This window comes from Gallinula chloropus (assembly GCF_964237585.1).
Source record: "Gallinula chloropus genome assembly, chromosome: 4".
In the NCBI taxonomy this organism is placed as follows: domain Eukaryota; kingdom Metazoa; phylum Chordata; class Aves; order Gruiformes; family Rallidae; genus Gallinula; species Gallinula chloropus.
Window position 1 is genome coordinate 45,659,931 of NC_140088.1, and position 24,667 is coordinate 45,684,597.

Genomic DNA, 24,667 nt, shown 5'->3' on the forward strand with positions numbered 1-24,667 from the left:
TTAACATATAGCTGGGGTGTATCTCTACATAGGGAATGACTATGCCTAGTATCTATGGGTATATTATTCATCATAGCAAAAAGTATTCTAACAGGCAAAAATAACCCCTTAAGCCTGTTAAACACGTTAAGAGCAAGCCCAAGTGCAGAGTTTCCATAAGAAATGCCAAAACTACATAATGCAGTGTACTGTGGCTAGACAACATAAGTTCAAACTTCTGAGCAGTTTTTAAACACTTACAGACAGCGTTCATATTCCTTTCAATACCACAAAAATACTCAGTCCTGAGTTCCACTGACACTACTCTCAAGACAGACCACCATCACAAGTTCCAGGAGGTAGGACAACTGTGCTGAAGAAATAGTAAAACAGCTGTCACTTTTGGAATAAGTTAATCTGCAGATCCCCATAACTTTATTGCCTCATCGACACCATGTAGCAAGGAATCCAAAGAAAACAGCCATATTTTTGATAGGAGATTAGCAGCATGGCCGTTAACTATTTAAAGTGTGCTACCCTTGAGTATCACGGTTTTTTCAGAAGCGGGGGAAGAATACAAATTTATGTATGTCTTTATTTCCATGCAAGTTAGAATAGGCATTATTTCTCCTGCCAGAAAAACATTATTCATCCCCTTGTACTAATTGTTTCCATTTCAAAATTATGAGATCCCTCCCACACTGGTTTTGCGTTACAGAAGTATCTGTCATAGTTGCATACACTGTTTTGTCTTTTAGTATAGACTGTTATTCTAAATAAACAGTATAAGTTGTGTTGGAGCAACCCCTTGGGTTTTTTTTACAATTTATAAGCAGAAGCAAAGCACTTTCTAACTCTTCCTAAAGGGACTTCAACATTAGAAAAAGCTGGTTCAACTGATCTTGAAACTATATGAACAAGGGTTACAGGAACTCTTTCACAGGTAATCCATAGATTAATGAAGACTACTTTTTGCAATAGTTGCATATATTTTCTCCATCTTTCTCAACTACTATGACACTTTCTTTTGGTAATACTAGCTTACAGAAATAAATACACATGAACAATGTTAAATGACTCAAAGAAGCTACCTTGATCAAGTTTTGTTCACAGAAACAGATTAAACAAAAAAAGAAAAAAGTCATCTAATAAAAAATTTACTGTCCACTCTTCTGTTCCACAAAACAAAAGTCACAATGGTGGAAAAGAGGAGAAAATCACACAGAACACCCTACATTTTACTGCAGTTTCTTAGGAAATTCTCACATATTATCATACAATATAGCAACTAATAAAGCCTTCCAATTTTAGAACTTTTCAATAAGCCTTCCAGATGGCTTTCATTCACCATCACTTCAACCCAGGGGCTAAGTCATGTGCAAGAGCTACTGAAGTATTAGAGCAGCCACCAGAGCAGACAGCCCAATGAAGACAGCCTTTACTAAATTAACCCTGAACTCAGGGTTTGCACCTCTGAAACTCCACCTTCCCTTTGAGCTTTTGGTCAGCCTTCAATAGTTAGACAAGTGAATACTATGACCACCAGATAACTTTAACAGTTTCTGAACAGATAACTATTTATTCTACATTTGAAACAGGAAGTACCTTCTTAATTTTATTAAGTGAGCAACCAAGTATCAAAAAGGAAGACATAACCTCAATTAACAGCACAATTACAAAAAGTACCAGGACCCCCACACAGACTTCATGCTGTCAGAAACAGCATGATCAGCAGTCACACAATGCTTGGTTTTCAGTACAAAATGAGGTTTCACATCAAATTCAATTAAGTAAATTCACTGGATTTTAAGAATTTTCACGTTGCTTTTGCATTCATACACTAGCGCTCTGCTTTTCTCAGATATTCCTCTACTTCCATCAGTAAATCAGTCCACGGACTTAAGCCGCAGACCTTAAAGTCTCCATCCTGTGCCTTCAGGAGTTTCAGAGCAGCTTGGGTCTGTCCCCTGAGTAGTGCAGAACTCTGACAGAGGTAAATGAAGCGTTCCCTCAGCTCCTCCCAGGATAATTCAGTTTTGTCACGAGAACTTTTAATCCACCGTCCTTGCAAGGGGTCATAGAGCAAGTGGCTTCCCCAGCCAGTTAAGAGTTCCAGATAAGGTTTGCTGAATCGCGAATACTGGCCAGCTAAGGAGGCAAGAAGGCAGCCTGGGAGGTAAAAGCAGAATGCAGAAAACCGCTCCAGATTCCCCAGCAGCCAGGAAAGCAGGAGCCCAGCAACACATTCATCTCCTACTCTACTCGCCTGGTTTCCGTCTGGGCAGTTACCATCCGGCCCCCTGCCTCCGGCCTGCTCAGCGCCACTCCCCTGCCTCAGCAGCAGCAGCGATCCCGCCACCACCTCGAAGGCTCGGGTCTGGGGGAGCTGCTCCAGGAGACTCGACAGCCAGCGCAGCCGCTCCACGGCCTCCCCAGCCAGCGCGGCCTCTCGTCCCTCTTCCCGCAGGCGGCTCAGCAGCAGCTGTACCTCCGCTTGCACTTGCGGCTCCAGCCCTTTCAGAGACTGCAGCAGGCCGCAGGGCTGCGCCAGGAGGCGGGTGGCGGCCTTTCGGCGGGCGAGGAGCGCCAGGCTGTGAGGCACGGGGCTGGCCTCCCTGTCGGGAGGCTGCAGCAGGCTGTGGATCAGACGGCGACAGGCGGCGGGCGGCAGAGCGCGGTTCTCCAGTAGCGCCAGGCCCAGCAAATGCGGGCAGCGCCCCAGGTGGGAGAAGCCGAGTAGAAGGCTCGGCTGACCCCGCCGCAGCCGCCACCCCAGAGTCTCCCGGAGCCGAGGCCGGGTACGGAAGCGGTCATGGAGATGCTGGAAATACCGGGCCCACTCTAAAGCCCTATCCAGGGTCAGGGAGTCCCAGTCCCGCACCAGCGCGGAGCGGGAGACAGCCAGGAGCGTGGGCAGCTGCTCCACCTGCTCCAGCACAGCCTCCATGGCAGCCAGCCGCGACCTTGGCGCCACCGATTCGAACAGAAATCCCGCCTCTCGCCGAGAACCTCAGTCAGTCTGAACCGGCGAGGGCGGGGATTTGTAACTCTATTGGCTGGATCTGTCGTCAGTCCGACACGGCCTGAGCTTCCCTTAAAGGAGACTAACGGGCCGGCCGTAGCAGCCATTTTTGTCTAATCCCTCAGCGAAGGGCGGGCGGAGGAAGTTGAGCCCAATTAAAGCGTTAAGAAACGAGCAAGATTAAGTTGTTAAAAAAACCTACACCGCAAATAACAGCTAAGAGGCTTTGAATAACCCTTAGAATAATATTCCTACAGACTCCACAAAACCGCCAAATTTCTCAAAAGCAAACTTCCTGTGCCCCACACGGAGGGTGCTTTCCCATTTCTGTGCTATGCCCTGTGCCTGGAGGCTGACACTCAGCATGGAGCCAGACTGGCTCCCCAGTACTGCCCACAGCTTGGCACTCTGCCAGGGCCTATCCCTGCTCAGATGCAGCTGGGCTCTCCGCCACTGATCTACCAACTAATGGCTACCAACTAATAGCTTTGTACCTCATTAGCAGTTCCCCCATCCCAGGTACCCACACTAGGTCAATGGCTGCCTGCTTAGGTAATGGCAACCACCTACTCTGGCCTTTTGGTCATCAGCACAGGGAAGATATCCCACACACATGATCCCCAGACAGCATGGTGGAAATAGCTCCCCTCTGTAGGGAGGGGAGGCGGCCCCTTCTCCCCTTCCTGCCTCCACTAGCAGAAGGACAGCCTTACATGGCAGGCTAGAACTGTTACCCATAGCTTGCAGGGTGCAGTCTACCCAGGTGTTTTCCTCATCTCCACCCCCTCAGGAGTTTCTGCTAAGCTGAGAGATAAATCCATTTCCCCCATCTTCCTCCACAGACAGATATGTTCCCTCACAGCTTGGAGCAGGTTGGCTCAGCTTCCAGCAGCTTCTACAGGTGCCCCCTGACTCCCTACTCCTGAGGGGGTGAAGCAACAGCAGCAGGAAGTGCTCCTCAGGGAGTTCACCAGCATAATCCTGGCCAGTGAGCAGGTGTGAAGGCAGTAGAGAGACCTGGTGAGCCCCAGGCACCATCAGCTAGACCCAAGCTGACAGCAAAGCAACTGACGAAAGCAGCCACCAGCACTGGGCCTGTGGGGTGGGGACATTTCCTCCTCACCCACAACAGGCAGGTGAGCCAACCCTCAGGGCTGGTAATGAGGGATGACCCAAATCCACCTGTGAACCTCCCTGCGCACCTACTTCTGTAACAGCTTTCTGAAAGGAAAGAGCGGCACCTAGCAAAATATATGAGATTTGACTGGAATTTCTTGCAGGAACCAGTAACAGAAACTAAATTATAGTGCTGTGAGCTACAATGCTGTAGGTCAAATGATAATACTCTTTCTCCTATGCAGAATTCATGTTTTCTTCCATACCTCTTTGTGCAGGAAATGGTTTCCTCTGAGTTTCATATCTAAATGAACTGTGGTTTTGGGTAATGGAGTTAGTGTGCTATAGACTCTGGGTAGCAAGTATTCTTTAGCTCAGGTAACAAAGAACACAAATCTTGTAGCCTTTAAATTACACCAGACGTCAAACCAGCATAGGTGAAAGATCTTTCTCAAGGACTCTCAAGAAAACAGAGTTCTCTTCTGAGCTCTTATCCTATTTATTTCAGTCATCTATTAACCCCCCCCCCCCAACTTCATAGTCTAGATCACCTGTGGATTAAGGGCCTAACACAGCAATGAGAGTGAAATTCAATGGCTGTTCCGGTTGAAGGAGCTCAATCCCTCAGTGTCTATGAATATAACATATTTTAAGGTATCATTCTAAAATATGTGTTTTTCTCATCAAAATTCTCTTTTAAGCTGTTAACTGTTCCTGAAATAATAAACATAAAATCTGCTACAGGTAGGTAGAGATTTGTTGCATTGTTAAAAATGGAATTTTTTGTTATGAATAAGTTCATAATTACCTATCATCTGCCATGCACATAAATTCCAAAGCATATTATAATTTAATATACATTAAAGACAGCATGGAGTATGTAAACTGTTCAGTTACATACAGTAAGAAATGAGTGCAGCACTTTGGCACATTTTACTTAATGCTACTTGAGTTGAAAAGTGATAGAAACCTGAAGCAGCTGAAATATGGTTACATATTATGTACTTTGGCCTCTTCGTTAGGTTTAATACAGCTTCTCTTGAATTAAATGCTCTGACATACAAGAAGAAAACAGTTTTGGTGAATTCCAGACTCACGTGCTATTTTAGCAAGGGATGTTTTGGGAGTTGCATATGCTCTATGTCATAAAGACGTTTCCTTTTATGTCACAAAACTTTTCACAAGAAATCTTTCAGGTCTGTTCTTTTTGTTTATTGGATAAAGCATATGGGTTTATATTTTGCAAATTTCTCTGTATGTTTCAGTTGAAAGAAATAAAATAATCACATTTGCAGTACCAGGAAACTAACAAAACTAGGTTGTGAAAATCTAACCAAGCTGAAAAAAACACTGAGTAATATTGTATCTGGAATACTCTTGCATGTGAAGGAACATGGCCCTTGAGTTCTAATGGGTCTCTATAAATCTGACTGAAAAATGGAATTTCCATTTTATGAAAAAACTTAATATTTCAGCACTTGGTTTTGTCTCAAATTAGGATGAAAAGTCTAAATATCAGAATTTTTCAACAAGGGAATACAGTTTGACATCTCTGTAACAAAACAATCTACGTAAAAAATGTATTTCTGTATTTCTAGGTAGTGCAGCTGAATTTGAAGTCTCCAGATATTGTGGGGCACAGTTGGTGCACACAAGGAAAAATAAAACCTGACCTGAAGAACTAGGAAGGCTCTGCCTAAGAACAAGTTAGAAGATGAGTTCAAGGAACTAAAACACCACTTACGTAATAGATTGTTACACTGCAACAGCCCTTAAAAAGAGTAGTTTTTTTCCCATGGTCAGTATAGAAGAAACTCCTTTACTATTCTAAACTTTCTGTTGTTATTTAAGATCCTGACTATTCTCAGAACATGCTTTAGGAATCTTCTGCTGTGAGACCAGAATCTCATTTGTCTGTTGATTGATCTGCTGCTGCCACATAGTAATCAAAGTAAATTGAACAAATGTGGTTTCTTTCTCACAGGTGAATTGTTTTTCCTGTAGCTTGTTAAGTGCTAGTGCTCTCTCTTCTGTGGTTACTTTCAGCTTGAGTAGTTCCAGGGTTTTCTCTACTAACAGCAAGATTAGTAAGTGTTAAAATTTACGGTTTGTAGTTGCTGTTAACTTACATTTACCTTGTTGTTGTCTGACAGTGTTGTTGAGCTGTATTGGCATTGTTTAAAAGTATTTGTACAGTGCTGAGTTAATTTTTTACCTGTGGAATGTTAGTGGGATAATAGAGATACTGAGGAGGTAACTATTGCAAGACTGACAATGTGAGGTAGAGTTAACACTGGGGAAAGGGGATGAGGAAGGTTGAGTCAGACTGTTAGGAGATATGGTATGAGGACAGAGATGGGGGGGTAGAATGGTGAATAGATTTTTAGATAGCTCTATGTGTGTGAGTAGCTTGATTACTTTTTAAGAAAACAAGCTAAAAGTTTGGTTTTGAGTGTCACTTTAAGTCTCTGGTTGGTTGGTACGAGTCTGCCTTCCCCATTAATGACTCTTGTAGTAGTTTTTCACAGCTTTAGGTTGTGTTTGAATGTGCATTTCATGTCACGTGAACTAGGTAGTCTGGCCTTTTCCTAATGAGAAAGAAAAACTACAAAAATACCTTAAAATCATACAGACTACACACGTAGTTAAGGTGTCCTTCTATGAAGGATGGAGATAAGTACCATTTTTTAAAACTATTTTGAAGAATTATCATTTCATTACACAGCCTGAAAAGTAACCTCTGTGTTTTATCTGATTTAAAAACAAAAATGAAAATGGCTAGAAGAGAGAGCAGGGCACATTTTGTATGACAGGCTGGACTACCAATTTATATTTGCGACACATCAGATTGTTAAAACTCTCTGCTGTATGCTTCATACAAGTGATGCTGTGAACAGAGATAGCCAGATTTTATTTTTTTCCCCAAGTAAACACTATCTTTTATTTTAATCTCTAAATTGCACAGTAAAATAAGAAAAGTCCTTGAGAGTATTAATCTGCTGATGTGTTAAGCCATAGTAAATGTTTCTCCATTACAATGTTTGATTGGTAAGACACCTGGCAAAGAAATATGTTAAACAATTAAGAAAAGTGTCTGTTAAATACAGGAATAGGTAAGTCATTTCCACAGCTCCCTGAAAACAAGTCTACTTTTCAGTGAAGCACTGCAAAACAGTTTCACAATCCTAGCATTTTCTATGAATTACTGTGCTGTTTTATCTAAGCTGAGAAAGTAGTCAAGTAAAAGATTCATATGAAGTTTTATGGAACTGGTGCGTTTCTTCATTCTGGTTATGGAGCCAGTAAAATTCAGTCTGGCAGGGAATATCAGCATTAGAGGAAAAATTGGTCAAACTAGCCAGAATTCTGGATTCCATTGTTGTATTTGCCTTCCTGTCAGAAGTCATATTGGCTGCAACATGGTTATATTATTTTTCCTGAAAAGAAAGTTAAGTCTCTGTTTACTCAGTATATCTAGCATTCTAAAACTCCTAAATGGTTTTTCCTTGGGTAGGAGGAGTTATTTCAAATTACAAAAATGAATGCATTGTGAGATGAATGTTCACCTTCCAAATTTCTAGCACTAAGGTGGACTTAACTACATGGATGTTTGTTTAGCTGTCTCGAATTGCATGCTAGGCGTAAGGTTGCCACACTCATTAAGTAGGGACTTGTGTATATTGATCATTCTAAATTCATGGTCCATTCTTGTAGAATTTCTTCCTATTTCTACACAAAACTGGAAAACTGAGGTGGTTAGTGAACCTGATACCTGGAAGACTATGTCACCTCTTCTATAACTTCTGGTGAATTCCTTTAGAATTCTTTTTTTTTTTTTTCCAGTATAGTCTCTCATATCTCAAAAGCTAGCAAGGCTGTGGTGGGCTTTTGGCATGAGAACGGAACAAACGCATAATCAAATTGCATAACAAAGGTGTTGAACCTACTAATTTGTACATCAGTGTGAGCCTCAGTCTGTACAAAAGGCATTTCTGTCAGCAGGAGGATTTGCCCTGAAACCTTTTTGTGCTATGCTCCAGTTAGTATAGCATGGTAGGTCCTGTGTATGATGATTGTAGTGTATCAGTGTATTAATAACAGTGTCCATTTCTGATAGACCTGTGATTTGAGTTATTGATGTCAGTGACTAAGCAGCATTTGTGTAATGCACTAGAGTGAAAACTGATTGAAAATCCGTGTGCTGAAAGACTCCTGTATGTAACATAAGTCATTACTGAGATAGCCTAAAACCTACTCTAATTAGGCATTTTAGTTATGTCTGGCTATACCACAACTGAATTTTTTTGAAACTAAACATATGAACAGAGTTTTCTGCCTAGCCCCATTTCTAACTTTGACACCATGAATGAGGACTATACCAGCAAAGCTATGGTATAGCTTTTCAGTGTCATAGACATAAAAATAAGTAAAAATGAGTGGCAAATTGTGCCACTTTTTTCTGACTGTGAATAGATGCTTAGAAGTGGTGTAGTTACTGCACGCTTACAAAGCTCCCTCTCACTGGATAAACCACATTAAGTGATCATGTGTGCTTTCCAAAATCAGTTGCAGTTGTGTGTATTAGCTACAACTAGTTTTTTGCCTTAGCGTTGTTTGAGCTAATGCACTTAGGCTTACACTTGCTGTAGGATAAGAGCATGCAGTCAGTCAGTCAATGTTGTTCAGCTGATGAGTGGTAAGGTATTAAGCTGTGTGCTTTGATCACTTGCTATTATTTATGATACCTTTTCGAGAGGTTTCATTTGCTGTCTGTTATGGCAGAACATAGCAAGTACTGTGTATTTGAGTTTTTGCCTACGAGCCTTTTTCTGGGCTTCTTTCAAGTCAAGAAAATCTTTAATTACTTACATTCAGTACTTTTATGATAGGATCAGGTGCACAAATTCTTTTTAATTCCCCTTCTCCCCCTTTTTAGGGTACCTGTTATGAAATATCTTAGAGCTGTCTTTTTCAGAGGCCATATTACAGGCATCATCTGACAATAATATTCCATAAAGCAATATTATCTTTTGTAATTTTGGTATATAATGCTGTGGTACATGTATGAAGTAAAGCGTACTACAACTAAGCTTAGTCTAGCATCATGGGTTTAGTGTTTAACAATGAAGTGCTTTTAAGGGAGGGAAGAAAGAAATCTGTATGTTTAAGAATAGCATTTAAAAATTCTTTCCTACACGTAGATTCTGTGTGTTTCCATGACAGTTAAATTGCTGTCATTCACAAGAGTACAGGGAGATCTTATAAACACACTTTCAAGTTGGAATTGATTATATTTTTCACTTATGTAAAATATATATATAAAATTCCATGCAAGGCAACTATGTATAGAGGTATTTATATGTACGTCTGGATTCTAATAATGTAAGTCACTTGGATTTTTCACTTTCCTTGCTCTAATAACCTGAGAATATCTTAAATTGCCAGGTACACTAATATTGCTTCTTCATAGTTCTGTACAGTGTCTTGACGAATAATACATGTCCGTGTATACAGAGATAACTACACTAACACACACACCCATGGACATGCTGTATAGACATTTCTTTTTTGAGCAATAAGGCTTTTAAGTATCTGCTGTTTCCATTTTTGAGTCTCCAAAGCTTTTATGTGAATTCTTCCAGCACATTTCTCATTATTCTCTCAACCTTTCCTCTGCTGGATGGCTGGGGTTTCCAGACATATAACCTGAAATGTCCTGGGAGAATTTACATAAAAACAATAAAGCCAAGGAAATGGAAACCACAGAATATATACATTTTTTTTTCAGTCTTTGCTAAGAAGCTCATTGGTTAATATTTACAAAGGAATTCAATTTTCCATATTAACATCCTTTTCACTGTGAAACAAATGTGAAAGAGTGGGATGGTAAGAATCATTACTTAAGTGAATAGGGGGGCTATATGTTAATCTCATTCATGATTAAAAATTTTACTTTCCTCCATCCTAGAATTTCAGGAAGAACATCCCATGAAAAAAAATCATATAAATGCCTGAATCAAGCAGAGGTTAATGTGAAACTTTGAAGGGGTTTTCCTATTTAAGAAAAACTAAGGGGTTTTTTGTTTGCTTATTTATGTAAATGCATAAAAAGGAATATTGGTTTCTGTTATGTATACTCATAGCATCCTCTGAAAGCAAATCATTACAACTGATACAGCTGCTTATAAAATCAACAGTGCAGTAAACCAATTTTGGTTTCTATTGAGGGTCACTTGTTAATCATGAGTTGTGTACCTGTCTCTAGGAAATGTCTCTGGCAGGTTACGACTGGCCCTTCCTCATGGCAAGCCTCTTACATCACAGAAGCCACTACCAGAATTATCATACTGTCCTGGTATTTTCTGAACAAAGGGCATTCCAAGTGAATACAAGACAACTTTTTCCTTGGCTCCTGGGTTTTTAACTTAATGGTATTCCTTACAAAGCAGTTTTTCTCACATTTTACAGAAAGTACTGGTATTTAATTAGCAGAAATGCCCATAAACCAAAATAACCTGGTGTTAGTTTTTCACAGTGGTTAGGGTTTGTGTATTTCATATTAATTTAATCTTATTTTGATTATGTGACTTGGTTCCTGATCGAGTGCTGCACCTAAGGATTTCTATAATGGCAAAGGTTGGCGTCTTTGTGTGTATCCAAAAAGCATCACAATAATGTAATATTTGTATTAGAATATGCTAGTTCATAGCTGAAACTGAAACACTGCCATTAGCTTTCTCAGTAAGACAGGGAGGTAGCAGCACTAAAGGAGTGATGTAAACTTGCAGAAAAGAATAACAGTGAGCTTATAAAGAAAAAAGCAGCAGAGATGTGATTGTAGCATGTAGGTTTATTTGCATAACCCTAAAAGCCAGCAGAAAAAAACTGCTGTGTAGTTCATACCTGTGGATAGGATGAAGGTGAGGGGTGAAGATGAATTCCAAGAATTAAAGTCTCATTTTTTAGTAAGCAAGAGGGAATAATCATCTGGTATCAAACCCAGAAACAATCAAAATCATATTAATTCACTTTGTTCTAATGAATACAGCAAAAACACAGTTCTCAATTGAAACTACTGCTGCAAGTCTCCTCAGATTTCTTGATATTTCAATAGCTTCCCTTAGTTTGAAAGACATTTGTAACTGCATCAAGGAATAATTGCTCTCTAATGAATGTGTTGTAGTTTTATACTATGAATGGATAAAATAACTCTGATGAAACAATGAAAGACTGTGTCTGTGTTTCTTCCTGTGACATGCTGATGCTCACCAAGTGTTTAAAGTGTAAAGTTCTGTTAACTGATAACTTCTGACCCTCGAGGGCTGAAATTGGTTCCCTTGCTTTTTGTAGGAAGAGTTGGATCTAATATTTCTTAGAAAAGGGACAATATGGATCAAGTCTTCCAGACAAAACTTGCCTATGAGTGACTGTTCCAAAACACCTAAAGCAAGTGCCTTGCTACAATAGCAAGTCAATGGGAACCAGATGCCTAACGGTCTTAAGAGCTGTTGAAACTTGTGTATTAACAGAGATGCTTCTGTCTCAGTTAGGGGTCCTCATTCACCTAGTGAAAGCAGCTTGTGCAGCTGCCATGACTGAAGCTTTACAGGAGAAATTTAACAGCTTATAACCTAGGTGTACCTTGCCTAAATACCTCAGTCCTAGTGGATAGGTGCTGTGAACTGTAGTATAGAAATGATTTATCCAAGAGAATAGTCTAAAGTATTTCTATGGGAGTAATCTGAGTGGTTTTTTAATCTCAAAAATGAATTTGCTTCTATTGTCTTGGGTGGTCTTTGTTATCAAACAGTGAAATCACTATGTATGCGAGGTTACAATTTTCTACTGAATTAATTCTTTATCAAATAAAAGGGTTTGGGATAAATAAAATGTTAGCTTAGATAAAATCAGTGTATTTTGTTTAATATTTTTCACTTAACTTTTAGATGAAGATTTTTACGTTGAATTATTTTAAAGACAAAAAATGAAACATTGAACACGTTTTTTCAAAAAGCATTCTAATTCTGTAGTATTGTTGAGTAAGGACAGTTACTTTTACCTCACATTTGTACTCTAAGCTAAGGTTTTGTTTGGAAGGTTTGACTTTGAGTAAGACAGTTTGCAGCCTTCCACTGAAATGTTTTGAACCTTCTCTTATTAGTTTGAATGGATTCCCTGCAGTTGGAACAACTCTTCCCTGACCTAAGGTATTCAAAGGACTAGGAAAAGAAGAAAGGAGTTTGTCATTCCCAGGATTAAGATATGTGGCCTGGTTCAAGATTACCCGTTCTCTTGCTGGTGTGGGAAGAACTGCAGAAGAGGAAGAAAGGGCCGATATTCAAATGGAAAATGTTTGTTTCTCCTTTTGCTTACACTATATTGTTTTGTTGTTTGTTTCTCTGATCTAGTTTCCTGCTAAACATGTAAGTTTCAAGTTATACACATTGGTTGTAGGTAATTTCTCCTGAAAATAGACACCTTCTGCCTAACTTGCTAGTATGGCCAATGCATCAGTGTCTCAGGTAATTTGAAGTAACTAGTTTAGTGGGTAGTACTGACAGAGATACTGGTCAAAAATAACAACATGGATATTATTTCTTTTATTTATTTGTTTCATTTTACTTTTTTTGTTTGTTTGTTTGTTTTTTAATTAGGAAATTGTAAACAGTGACTTCAGTCCCTTTCTGAGTATTGCTTCAGTTTTAATATTAATGGACATAAGCAGAAGTTTAAAACATCAGATTTGGTCATGGCTTTCCCATTAAATTTGTCCCGAAAGTTTTTCAGCATCCCAAATCTTAACAGCTTGCTCCGTGTACCCAGACAGTTGTAACAGGTCTGTATGCTGCCATGTTCAGCAAAATCCATGTAGTTATTCCAAATCCTGAGGGAGAGTTTTGTGGAACTTTGCAAAACTGTGAGTCTCTGTTAGATTTTATTTTTCAGTGTCTTTTCAAGGAGAGATATTCCAGACTCTGTATCTAAAGTTTACACATTGTGGGCCCAGCATTCTTTGTACTTGCTTCACTTTTACAGTAGTGCAAATCTCTTGACTTTGGTAGCATTTCTTCAGTATTTGTCTTTTATGTCACTTCATGAAAAAGCAGTTGGTGAACTCAGTTTAATCATAGGGTATGTAATATAATAATCTGTTTTAATTAGGCTACTGTGTTTATTATTGTCCTGAGGGAGCTGGCGGAAGTGATTGCTGAACTGCTCTCTATCATCTTCAAGAGGTCTTGGAGAACAGGAGAAGTGCCTGGAGGGATACCCAAAATCACTCCGGTCTTTAAAAAGGGCAAGAAGGAGGATCTGGGCAAGTATAGGCCAGTCAGCCACACTTCTGTCCCCGGAAAGGTATGGAACACCTTATTCTGGGTGCCATCTCCAAGCAATTGGAAGAGAAGAAGGTCATGAGGAGAGGTCAGCATGGATTCACAAAGGGGAGATCGTGCTCAACCAATCTCATAGGCTTCTATGATTGTCATCACCATCTGGGTAGATGGAGGGAGAGCAGTGGATGTCATCTACCTTGACTTCAGCAAGGCTTTTGATACTGTCTCCCATGACATCCTGATAACAAAGCTGAGAGAGCATGGGATAGATGAGTGGACAGTGAGGTGGGTTGAGAATTGGCTGTCGGACTGAGCCCAGAGGGTGGTGATCAGTGGAGCAGAGTCTGACTGGAGACCTGTGACTACTGGTGTTCCCCAGGGCTCGGTGTTGGGTCCAGTCCTGTTTAATATCTTCATCAATGACCTTGATGAGGGAATAGCTTCCACCCTCAGCAAGTGCCGATGATACAAAGCTGGGAGGAGTGGCTGACACGCAGGAACACTGCGCTGTCATTCAGCGAGACCTGGACAGGCTGGATTGCTGGGCAGGGAGAAACCAGATGAGGTTCAATAAAAGCAAGTGTAAAGTCTTGCATCCGGGAAGGAACAACCATTCGTTTCAGTACAGGCTGGGGGATGACCTACTGGAGAAGAGCTCTGTGGAGAAGGACCTGGGGGTCCTGGTTGATGACAGGTTGGCCATGAGCCAGCAGTGTGCCCTGGTGGCTAAGAGAGCCAATGGGATCCTGGGGTGTATCAGGAGGAGTGTGGCCAGCAGGTCAAAGGAGGTGATCCTCCCCCTGTACCCTGCCCTGGTCAGGCCCCACCTGGAGTATTGTGTCCAGTTCTGGGCTCCTGGTATAAAAAGGACAGGGATCTCCTGGAGGGAGTCCAGAGGAGGGCTACAAAGATGATTAAGGGCCTGGAGCATCTCCCCTATGAGGAAAGGCTGAATAAGCTGGGGCTGTTCAGTCTTGAGAAGACTAAGGGGGGGATCTAATTTATGTCTATAAGTATCTTAAGCAGGGGATGCAGGGGGAATCAGCCAGCCCCTTTTCAGTGGTCTATGGAGATAGGACATGGGGCAATGGCTGCAAGTTAGAGCACAGGAAGTTCCGCACCAACATGTGGAAGAACTTTTTCACAGTGAGGGTGACAGAGCCCTGGAATAGGCTGCCCAGGGAGGTGGTGGAGTCTCCATCTCTGGAGATATTCCAGACCCATCTGGATGCCTATCTGTGCAGTATGAGCTAGGGAGCTGCTTTGGCAGGGGCGTTGGACCCGATGATCTCTTGAGGTCCCTTCCAACCCCTACAATTCTGTGATTCATAATCTAGTCTTCAGTGTTAGAGTAATAAAAATTAAAGTTACCCTAAGAAAGGTATAATTTTTTTTTAATCTATGTCCAGTGAGACTTAGTGGATGTTACAGCAGAATGTGTGAATCACCAGTTATGCCTTGGTAGGTCACTGTGTATTTTTATTTATCTTTTTTTTTTTTTTTTCCTACAGATCAAAATTTCACATGCATAACTACTGGGATGGACATAAAGAGGTCCTTATGAAGTATTAAGAGCCAAGCACTTGCCTATGTAGGCTGAATTATGGAAAATTACTTTTTTCCATCTTGTCTTTTGTTGAATGAAGCCTGAGGGCCACAGATACACAGTACAGTATTTTGGTAGTGAATTTCATGTGGAGTTACTAACATCCAAGTATGTCATGTTACTGTACTATGCACAGAACTGATCTGACTGTTCAGTCTTAGTTGTTTGGTCTACTTTGTTCCTAATTCTTCTCAGCTACCAGGTTAATGATATTTTGCATCAATTTATTTTTTTCACATTTGTTGAATTATGCCTTGATTTAATTATTTTGTGGGTTCTTTACCTAGGCTTGTGCCAGGTGAAGGAAAAACAACAAACTAAATTAAAAGATCAGATGGAATAATTTTTAATCCTGGAATTCTGACCCTGATTTTATTTGCAAGGAAGGCTATAATGTTCACAAGGAGGGTGGTGGTAGGGGAAACACGGACCCAAAAAACCAAACCACTCTTTATCTATAGCTTTCTCTCCTCATTATTGGTTTTGGGCATCTGGTTTCAATGTTGGTCTGAAATATGATCTTACTCAAATTCTCATAATGCATTTCAGCAACATATGTCATTAATGAAGGGAGCTGGGTAACCAGTCTCACCATTGTCTGTAATTCAGCCTACAACAGGCAGCAGGAAAGCAGAACAGTTTCAGCCATCCCCCAATTAGGAAAACATGCCCAAGGCATAGGCTATAGCATAAACAGAAATATGTCAGGCTCCTCCCTAGAAGAAAACTGAAGTATACACTTGGCTATGAAACTATTTTTATTCTGAACAAGAAACCTGTTGAACAAAACCAGATCCTTATTTTGACATTGGTATGGCTAATGGCAAGGATAAAGAATCATTCCTGATGAAGAGACTGGGATTGCAGGTGCTGAAGTAACATTTATGTAAAATAATAACCTTGTAAAGTAAAAATGTACAGAATTACAAAATCATATTTTTGTCTGAAAGAAACACACTAGAAATATAATCATTAGTCTTTTGTCGGCAATTATATATTCCCTTATCCCTTTTCAGATTGTAATGCTGTGAACTGGGAAGATTCTTCTGAAGGAAACTACCATTCTACAACATGTCCTTACATGAGGAATAATGTCACAGAGATGATTCTGGAATTGAGCAACTTCACAGTGAGAAGAATGCTTGCAAAAGAGATAATACATTAAAAAACTAAGATAGATATATATAAAATTTCTGTTGAATCTGGGACATCAAAATGTTACCTCTCAACCCTCCTGAAATATACTTAATAATCATCAGATAGATTGGAAGTCTGAAGCATCTGGAAGATTAAGTAACTTCCCAGGATCACACACAGATTTCTCGGTGTTTTATGACAGCAAGTGATTATCAGAGCCAAGATTATTCCCAAACTGTTTCACTTCCCTTCTTTAATGGCATATTACCAGATACATGGTTTGCGGGATGAGGAAGAAGGAAAGATAGAAAAAGGAAATATGTGCTGTACTCTTCTATAAATTGGATTAATAAATCAAGTGTTCCATCCTTATATAATTCTCACTGTTCACTAGCATCAAAATACTTTGCAAGAGATTCTTTATGAATGTGCCTGTTTTACAGATGGGAAAGTTGAAATAAGTGATTTGATGAAACACATACAACAAATAAATTTGCAGGGCTGGGAAAAGGAATCAAGTCTCCCACCCCCCCACAGGTCAGGAATAACTTATTAAATGATCTGGCATTCACCCTGTTTCATATTGTAGTGTAATACAGTGCAGAGGGAGTGTTGTTCTTTCTATTAGGAATGCTTCGATGATGCCACTTTAATAGAAAAATGAAAAAGAATGCTGAACTCAAAGCATTCCCTAAGGTATAAGATTGACTCACTGAACTGAGCAGTTGGAGGAAAAAAACCTGGAAAAAATAACAATAGAAGTAGTATCTCAACAATAGCTTCTAATTTGAAATGTTGATGGAGATAGTGTAGGGTTGAGGAATAAATGCTGAAAAGTAGTGTCAGAAACCAGGATAGAGGCTGGAGAGACTATGAAGGTAGTGTGGAAATGAAATCAAACTCACAGAAACATAAGTGATCACTTAATATTCACCTACCAGGACCAGCCTCTGTCTCTTCTTTTGCATTGCTGGCTAGGCAACAAAGCTTTTGAATTTTGTTGCAAAGGTGAGTTTAATACATGTTATGTATTTTGTGAACATGTATCACTTTGAATGAGGTAGAATTAATTATCTGCCATTTTTTACTTCGTGGCTAGAGTAGGATGAGGAGAGTAGAAATGAACTTGTTAGACAAAAAAAAATCTGCTGCTTTATGGGGTTTTCCTACTGAAACAGTATCCTAAATTGGATTGCAGAAGTTGTTCCAGTGACTAGGCTAGAGTAGCTCTATGAAATGTCTGTATTTTCACTAGGCAGCCGGCAAGAATGCAGATGTATTTGTCTCATGTAGGCCTGCACAGTGATACCTCTGTATGCCACATATTAGATTCTGCGTTGATCTTCATTTAGGTGTATCAGATCACTAACTAGCCTATTGAAATACATTTTTCCACATTCAGTAGAACACTGTGCTAATGTCTCTGAGAGGTATGGACTGGTATCAATGTGGATATGATGAAGTTATGAAGGCTTCGAGATGAGTCTATAGGACCATAAGAAGAGATTTAAAGCTATATCTGTAGTTACCTACGGTTCTCTCTTATGTGGAGTAATTGCTGATAGTTTATATTTGTTTATAAACAACATGGAATCATAAAAGAACAAAACCCAAAAAAAAAAACCCAACAACCACTTAATCTGATTTCATTAATGTTAAAGGGAGTTTCACTGTGGGTGTTGTGAGGGACAGAACGGGGCCCTGGTTTACCATAAATAGAAACTCAACAAAATATTTTTATAGACAGTCCAATAACAAAGGGAGTAAGTTAATGGGAAGAGAAATTGAAGAAAAGAGAAAAAGAAGGAAGACAAATGGGGAACAGGTGATCAGATGCTACTGCTCTTAGAACATTTTCTGTTAAAGAGAATTTTTGAGTTCTTAAATTAGTGTTCTAGTATTCTTGGTCTGGAAAACTTGTTACTTTGAAGAAACTGTGACGTGCATCTGGACTGACTGTAAATTGCTTCCCAAAGTACAGCATTTCTCTGTCAATTCCTGTGAAAATTACTTTGTGTAGTTGGAGTCAGCTACTATACACAGAAAAAATGATTGCAGAATGCTTCTGATACAAGAAGACAACGTTGCTGTGGTCACTGTTGGCATTCTTGTATCCTCTTTTTCTCATTGCTCTTCTTGTGCTGCATTCAAACTTGCTTAATTTTCAGTAAATAGTGTAATTGCATAGTGCCTTTAGTGGCAAAAAACAAGAAGATCAACAGGTACGACATTCTCTAGTCATTTATACTTTATTCATTGTTTCTGCTAATCACCTCAGTTGTGCTCTCCCAGCTCTGTTCCCTTGGCTGACCAAGATGTGGCCTGTGTAATGGCTGTACCAGCTTTAAGATTCGATATAGAAATGGGATGCCAGTCATAAATTATGTTGTATCCATTACATTTGATTGATGTTATAGTGGTTAGTAGTAGTGTTTGGAAATTTGGAAAGTCACCAGGAAAGCGTGATCTAGAGGTACACCAAACCAGATGCCTGCATCTCTTTGCCTACTGAGAATTTCAACCTCCTCTCTACATTCTCTCTCTCCTGGTCCCTTTTCTTCTTCCCATATAGTGACTGCTGCTTCAGCTCCCTGTGCATTGATAACCCTTTGATCTAGGTAACTTTGTCTCCCTGTTTGTAAGGTAACTTCTTAAGAAAATCCTCATAAAGCTGCAGAATGGTGGAGCATCCACAGATAATCAGAGATGGTGATTCTGACAGTTTTAGAAAAGGGCGAAGGAATTTCACAGGTTAAAATGGGCCATTGTGATCATCTTTGACCTTGTGATCCAGAATTTCATCTCTAATTATCTATGCATTGAGATTTATAATGTGCAACCAAGTTAGAGTAAATATTTTGGAATCTTCAATCCTGAATTTTTGTCCCAAAGAAAGTCTATGACATCTTTAGATAGAATTTGCTGTATCTTAGCCATCTGCACACATCTCCTATCTCTCTATAAGTCTCTTCCTACTGTTAAAATTATCCAAATGGCAGTGTGTAGAACCATTTTATCCTAGCCATTGGAGAAATTTTCCTGAGGCTTCCTGTGTGTGCATATGACTTCCAAACAGGCTTTACCTTCCTCAGTCACTGCAAGTTCTCTTTCACTTTCTCTGTTCTCCTTCCTATGTTTATCTTCAAATTATTGTTTGTGTATGTGCCCACTCATCCTCCCATCTGTTTGGAAGTAGGCTGTGTGAAAAATACTATCAGAACGTGTGGACTCTGAAAGTGGGAAGTGTGGGGAGCTCAGATGGTTTATTTAGAGCAATAGTGAAGAAAAATTATAGCATTTCTCAAGGAAATTTTTGTTTATTTCATCCACAAACACTAGCAAGGATGTTATTGAAATAACCTTATGTAGAAAATATATTTGTGCTATGGCTCTGAAGTTACTGTGTCAGCTTTGAAAGTCAAATTCTACTGTTTAAAAGTGAAACAGAGAAGTTGTAGTCTAGCTTGAGGTGTGAATCTCAGAGCACTCATAACTGTGGTGTCACTACTGAAACTTCTATAGTATTCATATAACATACATTTCAGATGCGTACTTGGCACAGCGTTCCACTCTGGCTGGTGTGGTATTTGATCTAACATTCAGTTTTTTGTTTTTCTTAACTGTTGTACTGGGTGTCACATATTGCTTGTCTACTATCAATTCTTTATGAAGTGATGGTAAGAAACTAATGACTAGAATAATAAAAGATAGGACATGTTTCAGAGAGATAGAGTGTCTATGAATGCATGCTTTTCTGCTGTCACCCAAAGTAAGGCTATTCTTTGGTACAAACTGACCGTATTGAGAAGTGCACAACCAACTTTAGCTTCAAAATCTGACAACTGCTTTTTCAGCCCTTCCCACTAGTACATATGTAAATGCACAAGGCAAGATTTATTACATGACATCTGGAAGAGCCTGGGCTTAACTCCCAATGTAGAATTGCTCCTAAACTTAGTAGGAATCTTGTAACTTCAAGGATACGTATGAACCTTGAGAAGCTTTTACTGGGAACGTAACTGCTGCTTAGGGGAATGTTGTCCAACTTCTGTGTAAAGTGACAGGACTTGTAAATATAGAAGACACCTTAACACAATTGGTCTTCTCAGAGTGGTTTTCATATTGAGGTGACACACAAATTGGATTTAAATTGCTGCTCATTATTAAAAACAACCAACCAACCTTTTCTCAAGGTCAGATAAAACCTCTGTTAAGATATTTAAGTGCATACAGGAGTCTACTCATCAGCTTACAATCTGTTCTACTCCAGTGTATTTTAGGATACCCAAGGTCTTTTTAATCCTTCTTCCCACCCCCCCTTTTTTTTTTCCTGACCAAGAAACATATAGTTCTTCTGTACTGATACTCACATAGTACATGGCTTGAGCTCATCATACTTAAATACATAAGCATGCTGATGAAATGTTCTCATTTAAGTAGCACTCATCACAGCAGTTAATAGTCCATCAGAACAGCATGAGTATAGGACTAGAATAAATAATGAAATAGGTGTGTATTCTGATTGGCTAGAAATTAAAATCTGCTGCTCAGAGAACAGGAATTTGCTTACAGTGCAATTATTGAAAAATAGCCCAATGTTAATTGTGCAAATCAAGTTTTCCCAGCAGATCAGAGTACAAAGAAGTGAATGTAAATAAAAAATAAGGGTCAACATGATGTGCTTGCCAGCAAGCAGGTTAAAACAGTTCTTTCAGTATAATTATACATAATGTGCTTTGGCTAGAGCATTTAAATTAAGTGGATATACACTGTGAAAAATAAAAACGTGTGCTATTTGATGGCAGCACTCTTATGGAAAGTGATAACGTGACACCATTAGGAAACTCAACAAGACAATCTATGTCCATGCGTTAAGAGAAGCAAAAGTCTGCACATCTGTTTCCCGCTATTGAATTCACGAAAGGGGCTTCTCAGTGCAGGGAATAAGTGAATAAACAACAGTTGGAGAAGGTTAGCTCTGACATTTAACAAAACGTTGAAATGTCACAGAAATTAAATAAAGTGAGAATGAAGTGACTGAAATAAAGTTGTGCTAAGAGTTAGCTTGGCAAATGAAGCACAGCCATACAAGAACCAGAAAACCTCTCCCCATCACTCTTCTAGGAGAATGATGATTAATTTACAAACAGCATACTTTTGGGGGGTTCAAAGTAGACTGCAAGGTGGCATGAAATGTATTTCGGAAAAATAGGTGGTAAAGCAGTGCTCCCCAAGATAAAAAAGCTGAAATTATGTTCCTTCAGACAGAAGATAAAAAAGAAATCAAAATATTGAGTGTTAAAAAGTCCTAGAGACAATTAGTCAAAATAAAGAGAGTTTTATCTTGGATGTGAAATTTCCCTTTCTCCTTTTTTTTTTTTTTTTTAAAGTCTTCACAATCAAGAGTCTTGGAAAGGGAGTAGTAATAATAAAAGAGAAATGGACCCAAGCACCAACCTCCTGCCAAGGGGTGTAATACAATATCTCAGCATTTCAAGGGTAAATCAGTGAATCAGTGTGGAACTGCGTTTGCAGGGGAAAAAAAAAAAGTAAGTATTAAACTTCCGTTCAGTCAGTGAGGACTGCTGAAGAATAGGAAATACAGTGCGGGGAGGGGAAAAAAAAAAAACAGCCAAAAAAAAAAAAAAGAGCAGGGTTTCCCAAAGAGAGCACGGAGCGGGAGCGGGCAGAAGTATGAAGAGCAGCAGCGCGGCTGCTGCCGGTCTGCTCAGCTCAGCTCGGGGGGAGGCAGCAGCGGCGGCTGCCGGAGGCGGGGGCTCAGCGGTACGGCGGGCGGCCGGTGAGTGCGGCCTCGGGAACCTTGCCGGCCCCGGGGGGTGGGGGGGGAAGCCCTGCTTGCCCCAGCCGGGCTCGCTGCCGGCCCCACGGCGGAACCCGCAGCCCGGGCTCCTCTAAATTGAGGGCGTTCCGCGTTTTTCGCCGGTTGCCTTCGAGTTCAAAGAGAAAGGGGTCAGGGAGCGAAGCGGCAAGGTGAGCTTTGCCCGGTCGTTCGTCGCTGTGGTGTAGGTGCTTTTGTTTCCTTCCCTCCGTGTCTCTGGGTGGCCGGGCAGGGGGCAAAGCAGCAGGGCTCGGCAGCGGGCACCACGCTGCGGGTTGGGGGCGGCTGCCGGCGCGCTAGGCAGCGAGGGGCTTCTTTCTGGTTTGTGGGGGTTTGTGTTTTGTTTCTTTTCTCCCGCTTTTCTCTGTCTGTCTGGAGTTTGAAAGCATCGCGGAGGCGAAATGAGAACATGCGTGGGTGCGCCGTGGTAAATGCACAAGCGGTTCTCCCGCAGGTCGCCGCAGCCGGCCCGGGGCATCCTGCGAAGGGCCGGGGGCCGCAGCGGGTTTGCTTAGTCCTGCCCCCGAGGGGCAGACCTGGGAGCAGCGCTTCCAGCACTCATGGCAAAGCCATTAGCTCAGTTTGACTGTGGAGGGGCCCCGAGGAGGACAAACGCATCCCTCCACAGCGCAGGAACCGGGTTTCGTGGTGGGTGAGAGCAAGGGAGGGGGAGGCTGCCGGGCGCTCGGAGCGGTGCGGGCAAAACGCGGAGTTGGGGGAGGAGTGGTGATAGTGGTTGCCCTTACGAGACTGCGTGTGCGTTTCCAGCCCATCTCTCGAGTGGTTCCTACTCGCTGTACTCTCTTCTACCCACCCCGTCCTCATCTCTGATTGATCTTTCGGGCCGCCCCGCGTAGTCCTGGGTTGCTCCCGGTGTAAGGAGAGGGAGAGAAGCAGACGAGTTTCGTGCGTTCACGGCGCTCGTGGGAAATGCGAGCGCCCGCATCGGAGGCTGCGGCAAGCGTCGGATGGGAGGGAGGTGGCAGAGCCTTCCTGCGGCGCGGGTGGCTGCGCCGGGGCGCTCCGGCCCTGACCCCTCCGCTGCCCCAGAGGGCAGGCTGGATGGGACCCCTGTCATGCCAAAAGTCGTCCTTTCAGATTCTTGTTTTGCTCTTAAGGCTTTGGCTTAAATTCAGATCCCAGGAGGACTGAGTTTGGCTTTAAGAGGTCTCTGTTTCTTCACTAGTGCTTTACGCGTAAGAAATGAAGGTTGCTTTCTTCCTTATCTAGGATTGCTGTCAGCATCCTGCTGCGGTGAGGTGTGCTAGCCGTGCCTGCTGGGTCTGCTGGCTTTGCTCCTAGGAGAAAAGGGCTCTGAGGGCACCGGGAAGGATGAATTGCTGCTCCTCAGTGCAGTCCTGACATTACATTGAAATGAGAACTGAACAAAAAAGTATTCTTCAGTTTGCATTTATATTAAATTATGAATGGTTTCTTCTCTGTGGAGTAGATGCTGTGCCAAGTGTAATGGTTTTATGATGGTTTTGTGATGTGGATTGTGATTTAATAGGAAATTAGCTGACATTCCTAAATTCACATCTTATGGAACCTTAGGCCATCTGATCAGCATTATACCGTAGTACCCTAGTTGGAACCACAGCCAGGCCTAGATGGAGGTGGTAAGGTGAGGAAGTCTCAGTGCTATCCTCAAGTTTCGAACTTGAGGGACTAACTCATTTGGTCACTTTATTTATTTTACCCACAGTTTTATTTAAATTGGCATGCATCCTATCCAAAGTACCTCTCTGACTCCACTTTACACCTCTTGGTTAAGCTCCGCGTTAATTTCAGGTTAGGATTTGGAAATGGAACTTAATAATTAAAAGAAAAGCTGATGAGTGGGAGCTAGCTTGTAATACTATCTGCACGGTTTGCTTGCAGCAAGGGACACATGCTCCTTGTAAGATATGACATGTCAGTTTAAATATATATTTCCTTTTCTAGTTGGTGGGGGTTGAAACTTCTTTTGTACTATTTTTTAATGGCAATTTTGCTTACATGAGCAGAAATACATACAGTAAGAGAGAGGCAAATAGAAGTCAACTTGAAAGGTTTTGGAGTGTTTTAGGAATCAGGCTTAATTTCCAGAAGTTAAAATTTTATAAGCAAGTAGATATTGAACATTCTTAAAGTTTTGTTTTGGTCTATGTGAGAAGGCCTTTTTGCTTTCCTTTTGGTAGAGAAGACATTATCAAGGCAACAAAATTGTTTCTACTAGGCATAGTTCTGAAAATGTCTAGGTTTCCAATGATTAGCTCAGATTTTTACGTGTGGTTAACATAATTTTGGTCTGGCCTCGGACCAAGGGCCTTACAGGTCTAAAGAAGCTCTTGTGCCAGGTTCTCTATCCTCCACTCAAAGTACTGCACACGTTTGTAATGAGTATATTCATAATGTGAAGGACAAAGGCTTCTTGTGATTAAAGTCTACTTTATCAGTGTAGATCACATTTTGATGTAAGCCCTTAAAAATTCTAATTGATTAATGGGTTTCAGATGGTGGTTCCCCTCCAGTGCTCCTCCCCCTGCTCCTAACATGTACAGTATGCTCCAAGTCAATCTGGGAAAGCTCCAGAAACTTGGGCTAAATTGGTTGTGGTATAGTTTAAAAGGATAATAAAATAACTAGAAAAA

The 24,667-nt window shown here is 40.9% G+C and overlaps 1 protein-coding gene across 1 annotated transcript; it reads right to left on the bottom strand.

Annotated features, from left to right (window-relative positions):
• Window positions 1–1,819: 1,819 nt before the first annotated feature.
• Window positions 1,820–2,926, bottom strand: FANCF (FA complementation group F; the record flags this gene model as incomplete). Its single annotated transcript, XM_084262891.1, has 1 exon — window positions 1,820–2,926. The coding sequence occupies one exon, from the start codon at window positions 2,924–2,926 to the stop codon at window positions 1,820–1,822; it is 1,107 nt and encodes a 368-aa protein (XP_084119017.1).
• Window positions 2,927–24,667: the final 21,741 nt, after the last annotated feature.